The sequence below is a fragment of the Arachis hypogaea genome, chromosome 11 (genome assembly GCF_003086295.3).
Source record: "Arachis hypogaea cultivar Tifrunner chromosome 11, arahy.Tifrunner.gnm2.J5K5, whole genome shotgun sequence".
Lineage (NCBI taxonomy): Eukaryota > Viridiplantae > Streptophyta > Magnoliopsida > Fabales > Fabaceae > Arachis > Arachis hypogaea.
The window spans coordinates 144,805,671-144,814,531 of record NC_092046.1 but is presented as its reverse complement, the minus strand read 5'-3'; the positions used below and the strand labels follow the sequence as shown (position 1 = coordinate 144,814,531).

Genomic DNA, 8,861 nt, shown 5'->3' with positions numbered 1-8,861 from the left:
CTGCATGATGATACTGATCTCGTAAAAAAAATGAGACCCACAAACTCCGCGCTAAGGCTCTCATTACCAAGTAAGTTCGACCGTATCTGACTTGGGCTGATATACATCTGACTCTCGTGCATTGCCTCGTCATTCTTAGAAACGGATGAAATAGTCACCAAATCCTCGGGCACATTCCCGCCTGCCTCAGCTCCTCCACACACACCACCGCAACCATATACATGGCTCTGGCCACCTGCCTCACCTCTATCAGCCTGGCCCTCACCTCCTCCAGGATGACCACGATCACCACCTCCGGTACTCCCACCCTGACCACCATCACCTCTACCATAGTGCCCCCCCGTAACCACCTCCACCACCTCCCTGACCTTCCGTCACCACCGTTGTACCCTCCTCCACCACCACCACCACTTCCCTGACCCCGTCGTCACCTCCATCGTCTCCGTCATCACCACCTTCGTCTTCACCGCTACCCTCATCCTCTCCGCCTCTGCCTCCACGTCGGCCTCTACCTCACCACCACCTCTAGCTCCTCTACGGCCGCGACCCCTCCCCCCTCGCCGTCCAACCATTCCCAACCCTTCCCACCAAACCCCATTTCCGATTCCCGTCCTCAAAAGTTAAAGTTTTCATCTTTTCTTCATTTCATGTTATTTCCCATTTTGTATTGTTCATGGGGTTTATCTAGCTTTGCTTTTCTTTTTGCTCTTGTTGGGTTAAATTTGTCTTTTGGTGTGTGGGTAATTTTGTTGACGTGTTGTTCATGATTGTGTATCCCTCATTTTAATGTTAGAAAACAAAATAATGCAGAAGAATCAAAAGACGTTTGCTACTATAGTCTTTAGTAGTATTCTTCTCTGTACCCTGTGGTTCAGTTTCTGGAAGGAGAACTACTCATAGTGTGTTTGTATTGCAATCCAGGTGGACGCTTTGCCTCAAGGGAAAAAGTATGCTTCTTTCCTTCAAAACCTTAACATTTGTTTCAGTGTCATTGTTTATGGCTGTATTACTTGTCTCTAATTCTAATTATCTACCATAACAAAAAATAATAGTTATAAACTTAGATGTAATTTCTTCGGGTTTTGAAATATCATTTGTTGATCTATTGGCATTTGCTTTGGATTTTGGCTTTATATGTAACCAGATGACCCTTCTAAAGAACTGTCGAAGTTTTCTGTCAAACTTTTTCTTCATTCCAGTGGGCATGTTGCAGGTTTCACATGCTAACTTCATCAAGAGTATTGAACTTTATATTTCTATTGAAAAATTTGAATTTTCCATAATTAGGGGCTATGTCTTTCACCTTGAACAAGTTCCTGCATACTCATGCTTTATAGGCTATGTTTCTGGCAGGTAATAATTTCTGTTTTTTGGAGAATCCCTAGAGCTTCTTGGAATGCAAAAGGAAGGCTTTTCTCTCTCTCTCTCTCTCTCTCTCTCTCTCCCTCCCAGCAATAAGTGCATGCGTTCATCGTAGCACGGTTTTCTGGATTGGCTGTTTTGAGGGCTCTCTCTCTCTTCTCCCCTTCCCAGCAATAAGTGCATGTGTTCATTGTAGCACGGTTTTCTGGATTGGCTGTTTTGAGGGCTTAGTTATTTGAAAAATAGAGTCTGCAGGTTATGGATGTTCCCGCTTTCTTCCTTATCAGAAGCAGAGAAGGTTCTAGGAGAAATATCTAATCATAAAGTTCAGGTAATAGTTCTTCTATTTTCATTTTCTCTATAATTGGGAAACTGATGTTATTATTTTCTATCTTAATAAGAATCGAGCTTGGCTTATATAATTTCTTTGGGGGGAAGCTGGTCAAGTGTTTGGGATTCCATCCATATAGTAGCTGTTATAGCAAAGTAAATTTTTGTTTCGCAATACATATTTTTCCATGTTGATGGTCCTTGTGCCTTTGTCACTTTGGCATTATTCCATCCATATTTTTGTTTTGCATCTATATCTCGAGACTAGTATAGCATCATGCAGTTCTGGTTATTTATGTTTGAGCTAGTTATGGAACAGAATTTTTGTATGTCTTGACAATATGCTAATTTTGGGCATATAAAATTATTTTCTATTTACATTTTATAGGGTTATTGATATTCAAAAAAGTGGAATGTGGATTTCATTTATTTGAACTATGTGATTGTTGTTTAAGATTATGAGTATTTTACTAAAATTTCCACTTTGAAAATGGTTCAAAAATTTGCTCACCCATTTTTATTGGTAAGATTGTGGTAAGTTGTTAGGGACTTGGGTATTATGGGTGCTCAAAGTCCCACATCGAGTAGTATGAGATGCTTGATGTTGCATATAAGAAGAGTGGTTCTTCCTCCTTAACAGCTAGCTTTTAAGGTGTGGTTTCCCACTTTTAAATTAGGTTATTTGACTTGGAGATGGTAATATGTGCTCTCCATCTTTGGTTTGGTAAAATCTAATCAATATTGGTTGCTTTTTTTATTATGCAGTTGGAGGTGGTAAAAGACAAAATCAAAAGATGAGTCTGAATCTGTTAAATTTACTCAAAAGAATTTGATTAACAAGGTTTGCATGGAAGAAGCCCTGAACATTATCTTGACTTGTACAAGTTGTTTGGAAGTTTTTCTTATTACCTAGAACTATGATAGGTCTATAGTTTTTACTGCAACATTTTCTCAGGCCTTGGCCAATATTGGAGTAGTTTAAATCATTTTGACTGGTATATGATCAAAACTGAATCATGATATATTCGATTCCAGATATATACTAATTCTGCTGATGCCAAGATTCCTGCTGCTCTTGAATATCTCAGAACTGTCATTGAGGTATTGCTCCCCTCCACTGCTTCAAAGCAATAAAATGTCAATAAAGAATTTGGTGACTGCAGCTGTATGTACTATAAGAAAGTCAAGTTAGGTTCTCAACTTCTCTAGTTTCTCACCCATCTCCTTTGATTGGTGTGCTTGCATGATGCATGATTAAATTGGTCTTTTCTAATTGCTTTTATTGCAATTGGTGCCCCTTAGTATAGGACCATAAGTTGAATGAATTAAATTGGCTGACCAGTGTAGTGAAAATGTCAGCATATGACATTTTAATACGTATGCCACAACTATTATTGGTGTCGACGTTGGCTTGTCTGAGTGGTGACCGAAATAAACACAAATTGTAAACTAGATTATGTGTTAATTCTTATATTTCATCCATCTTCCAGCCCCCCAAATCATTGTGTATGCTTAATTTGAAAGTTTGATTGCTTCAATTTTTTTTTCCCTCTTGCTTCCATCTTTCTATTTCATTTGGGCTATCGGTGATTATCACGTGTAATATGTTGTGATCACTTCCGGCAGGTTGCAAGTTTCTTATATTTGCGCACCATCAGCCAATGATAGATGCGAAGACCAGTTCAATTTTACTCATTTTTTTTATATTGGAAATTATAGCACTTACCAAAACTGTTGAAAATTTCCAGAAGAAAAAAGTGGGTTGCATCCGGATTGATGGAGGTACACCCGCTGCATCAAGGCAACAATTGGTTACAGATTTCCAGGAAAAGGATTATATCAAGGCAGCTGCACTATGGTGGTATTTTTGGTTGTGTATTTCTTCCATGTGTTTCCGTTATAAGCATTTTTTCTGTTGTCTTGGTTAGTATTTGTGCTTGAGATAATGATTTCATGTGACACGTTATCATGCAGCTATCCATTATAAAGCGGGAGGAGTTGAATTAACTTTAACTGCTGCAAGCTCAGTTATCTTTACAGAACAATCCTGGACTCCAGGTGACCTAATTCAGGCCAAAGATCGTGCTCATAGAATTGGTCAGGTATTCTTACACTCATTAAGTAGAAAGGAGAGAGTTGTTACTAGTTGCATGACAACATTAAGAAAACAGATATCTTAAATGAAAAGAACTCTCATATCTAAATTTTTGAGTAGTAAAGACAACATGTGCTCTTCCGTTTTTTTGACTAGTTAGTTCTTGTTTACAGGTCTCATCAGTAAATATATACTAGTTGGCAAGCAGTCCTTCGCTGCTTAGTATAGCATTGACTTAACATTTATTATGTATTGATGATTAAATTTTTACGCCTTAGGGATGGTGCAATTCAAACTGGATAATTTGGGGCAGGTACATTTCTACATCTTCTTGAACTATCATATGTAATGCAAAATGTACATAATGCTTAGTTTCAAGGTTTTAATTCTGGTTTATATTTATATTTTGTCAAGATCTATACTCAAGCAGTATTTGAAAGTTACTTTTTGATGTTTTTGAGGAACCATTCTGAATTTTAGTTATTGAAAAATCAGATGAGATGCCCATGAGAACACCTTAGCTGTGTCAAATAATCAGCCATTGAGTATCCCTGCAAAGCATACTACTATTGGGCATAGGCCTTCAAAGCAGAGAACTCTTGACCAGTTTGTCAGAAGATGTGATAACGTGGATAGGTCGGAAGTCGGAACATCATCCTGACCGGAAACGGCCCTCTCGGTCATGACTTGTGAGATATGCAAAATGGATTTCCATTTTCACAGATACATGGCCAGTGGCAAGTGAATAGGAACTTAAATGTTGACTACATGCAGAAGTTTCCCTGTAGTATTAACCAGATGTGCTTACATGGGGAATTCACCTGTGATGACACAAATGCCGTTTTGAAGCTGAAATCCATTGTACAACAAATAATAGATTGAGTAGAACTGGCTACACTAAACTATGTTACTTGTACTGGAGATAATGGTTTGAATATGTGAAATATGTATTGGAAGAAAATGTTGATAAAGTCACCCATTAGATTTTAGGTTTCCACTTCTTGTTCTTAACTTTTTGCTCCCCTATGTTTTGTTTTAGTTTGGGGCTCTGTACAGAGTATGACATTATCATATATGAATGAGAGTTGTAAATTTCTTTACTCCATATGCATGTATCATTATATTTTGTAGAAATAATCATCTCTTGAAAGAATAGACTCATAGAACCCCTTTATAGCACTTCAGTTAAAACTGACCACCACACATTGGCTTATTTTGTTTAGGAACATGACCTATTCTGATAATGTTACTTTTCTCCCTAAATTCATACAGAATGACATTATAAAAATAACATCATTCTTTAATCATTTAGAAACTTGATTTGAATTTTTGTAACCCAGACTGAAGATTATTTTCCCTTCATCATCATTCTTATTATTTTCTTATTTTCTTAATCTAATCAATAAGAGAAAGTATAGGGAGCCAATGACCTAAGCGTACAATGTGTACAATAGAGGTTTAGAGAGTATTAGAGATCATTAGTGTTACCTTTTTCTATCAGCTGAAACTTTTGGGATGAATGGTATCATGACATGATATTAGAGCTTGAGATCCGAAAGGTCAAGAGTTTGATCTTTGGTGAATCCCAAAATCAGGTTAAACTTTTGGGATAAGTGACTGAGATGTTTATTATCCCTAGTATTCGGATGGAAATCATATGGGTGATGTTCATTTTTAACTCAATAGTCCATTATACACATGTACAAATAGTCCATTGGCTCCCTAGCAGGACTCAATCAATAAAGTAATCAATCGATAATATTATAAATATGACTCAAATAAAAAATTTAAACTAAATTTTTCAAACAAGAACCATTCTAACTTTATGTGAAACTTCAAAATGTTTCTTTTGACATAATATGTGCGGGCTATTAGTTGTAAAAAGCAGTGAGTTGATCATTTAATATGATCAGCAATAATGCAAATATCTCAAAAATTTTTGTATGAGCTAAAGAGAATATAGACACAACTCAAGCAATATCATATTCATATAGACATTAATATTTAATTCATTGTTCATTCATAATCCTATTGAAAACGACTAAGGATGATAATAAGCCACAAGAAATGTTACTAAAACGGAGTTGTCCTGTGCTGAAATCTTCCTCCCTTAGTAGGTGGCCAAACAAACGCATGGCGCATATAATTAGTAAGCCCACAGTTCTCCATGGTGAAGACACTCTTCCTATGGACAGTCACTTGTAAGAAATCTTGCTCCATGGAAGGAGCCCCACTGTCAAGTTGCAATGCTGCAACGTCCTTCAACATGGACAGTGTGAAAACTGAGATGCATTGCTTGGATGAATCCGGTTCGAAATGCAACAGCTCTGCAGAGCGTATTGCACACAGCTTCCCGTTGCCAAGGTCAACAAAATTGAATCTGCCCGGTTCTTCCGATTCTTCCATTGGAGGTTGAATACCCTCAAAACCCACATCAAGGTATTGGTATAATGCGACTAGGCCATTCTGGTGGTTAACGAGAATGGCAAGGACCTTGTCCAAATGTGTATGAGGAGATTCCATCACATACTCATGTGTAAGGCAAACGGTGTAGTTGCTGCTGCCAAGACCCGGAAGGGACACAGAAATGTGTGGGGAATAAGTAACACGACAGTGGTCATCACCGCTAATGAGCCTACCCTGTAGGAAGTTCGAAAGATTGTTATCAGCGGCAGACTTATCCATCCAAGTCTCTTTTATGGGGTCGAAGCGGGCCAAACAAGAGTCACTCTCAGTGGACGATAAAAAAAAGAGGTTGTTGTCGAGGACGAAGATGGTATTGTCGACAAGTGGCTCGAAGCTAATGGCCGGAGGAGCCATTAACGGTTTCCAAACTCTAGAACCAGAACAAAGAACATAAAATCCAGATGAATCTTTGACCCGTGGTTTCAGATTTATATAGAAGTAAACATCGCCTGAGCCTGGCGTGTTTGCGATGTATGATTCGTCAAAAGGAAAGGGTGCATCATCCAGTGATCCCGTACGCGCAAATCTTCCCTCCTCAAATTTGATTTCGAAGATTGGCCAGGGGACCAGATTCGCCATGGAAATGGATTTGCTTCTGTGAATTTCAGGCGGCAGGCTGGACGGCGCCATATAGATCTTGGAGTCGAACTCGAAGGGACACATATCAGGCTCTGGAAGATCCAAACACAACTCGAACCGTGGTGGAGGCAAACAAGTCCAATCTATGACATCAACTTCTTCCTTTAAATTGCTCAGTTTGATCACGATCAACTTTTTATATGTCACAAGGCAAAGGCACGCTTCCTTCGCCATTTCAACCTGCTCAGTTTTTCGTCTTTTTGACTCAGCAGCATCCAATTCCGCCATCACTCTCTCCGATAGAACGAGATCGGTGGTGCTGCGGCAGCAAAAAGCTAGGATTAGGGTAAAGCACTAGAAAGTTAAAAGATGAAAAATGGGGCTGTTGACGAGCGACCAGGGTTTCGAATATCTACTTATTCTCTCTCTATATATATTAACTTAATTTTTATATTTTTATTTTTAAAAAGAAAAATAGACAAAAGTACACCCGAATTTTCACACGGTGGACAGATGTACTCCTCAATTTTTTAATAAGTCATTTGCACATACGAATATAAAATTTCGTTGTCAATTCTACCCTTCCGTAGCCTGAGTAATTTTTAAAGTGGTGGTGGAGGCTAGATGGCACGGTATTGTGTGATGTGGCTAATTTGGGGAGACACAGTGAAAAATAGAAATATTACATTATGAATTTTGTTAAAATATTTATAAGAAAAATGACATAATTAAATCACTTCATCCTCTTCCTTCTCCAATTCCTTCAAATCCTAATACAGGGTGAAAAAAAACTAACCAAAGTTGCAATCAAACTCATAAGTCATCATCTCCCAATCTCAATCCTACTCCTACAACCCAATCAATGCCACAACCCGAAATTCCAAATGTCAACCAAAATACGACCCAACAGGAAAAGTGAATCAGAAGTCCCACCTCCTAATAGTTCCCAGCAAGAAAGTAAGAGCATCGTATAAGAGACCAGCACCGATTGGTCAAAAGTTTGTGCAAGAAGGAAGGAATGAGGTATCAAAGATCTTTGTTCCTTGTGTGGAGCCTGATTCCTCTTATTCATAAACAAAATCAAAATTCACATGCCTCAATGAAGAAACAATCTTTCGCGATTCCACTACTCAAGCACCACTGCGTCAAGTCCATGCAGACACTTGTCATGATTATAGTCAAACTTCTTCTTCTTTCTATTTTTTGAGGTAGAAAACTAGCCACCACAACCACTAACACAAGCATGAGGTATATTCTTCCTTCGTTGGGAGTGTGACATCTTAATACATTAGAGTTTACAAAACCCCTATTAAGACAGATAGGAAGAAGATGTACAGAGGAAAATGAAGAGAATGAAGGAAGAATTTTTTTTCACCATGTGTTAGGGTTCGTAGTGTTCAAAGAAATTGGAGAAGGAAGAGGATGAACAGTGGTTCTATTGTCCCCTTTTCTTATATTTATTTCAATAAATTTAATAATGTAATAATTTTATTTTTTACTGTGTCATCCCAAATTAGTCACATCACACAATACTGTCACCTGATTTCTATCACTACCGAAAAAATTACTCAGGCCACGGAAGGGTAGAATTAACAACGAAATTTTATATTCGTGTGTGCAAATGATTAATTAAAAAATTGAAGAGTACATCTGTCCACCATGTGAAAATTCGAGTGTACATTTGTCTATTTTTCTTTTTAAAATTATAAATTTGATGGAATAATTTAAAAATTAAAAATAAAAAATATTTAAAATCATATAAAAATTTTAATATTTATTTAACTTTAGAATGTATAAAAATTTATAAATTTGAATCAAATAATATATTAAAAAAATTATGTGTAACAAAATAGAAATAAATATTTATAAACGTTAAGTACAAATTAATTATTTATAAGCATTATTAATTTTATTTTTTTATAATATTTAATTTGAAACAAAATATTCGTTATCTTCATGCATAATTTTAATAAAAAAATATTTATTTTTTTAATTTTATATATAATTTTTTAAATTATCTTTAATTTTA

The 8,861-nt window shown here is 36.9% G+C and overlaps 1 protein-coding gene across 18 annotated transcripts; it reads left to right on the top strand.

Moving 5' to 3' along the window:
* Positions 1-809: 809 nt before the first annotated feature.
* LOC112723261 (uncharacterized) lies at positions 810-4,892 on the top strand. Of its 18 annotated transcripts, none has more exons than XM_072207617.1 (9): positions 810-947; positions 1,145-1,213; positions 1,354-1,693; positions 2,458-2,533; positions 2,728-2,793; positions 3,441-3,550; positions 3,667-3,794; positions 4,066-4,100; positions 4,283-4,892. In XM_072207617.1, the coding sequence occupies exons 5-9, from the start codon at positions 2,747-2,749 to the stop codon at positions 4,284-4,286; spliced, it is 324 nt and encodes a 107-aa protein (XP_072063718.1). In that variant the 5' UTR covers positions 810-947; positions 1,145-1,213; positions 1,354-1,693; positions 2,458-2,533; positions 2,728-2,746; the 3' UTR covers positions 4,287-4,892. The 18 variants fall into 18 exon arrangements, 16 of the variants coding, with proteins under 16 accessions (XP_072063718.1, XP_072063711.1, XP_072063723.1 ...); XM_072207610.1 differs by having other exon boundaries at positions 3,441-3,562; XM_072207622.1 differs by having other exon boundaries at positions 3,319-3,553; positions 3,667-3,789.
* Positions 4,893-8,861: the final 3,969 nt, after the last annotated feature.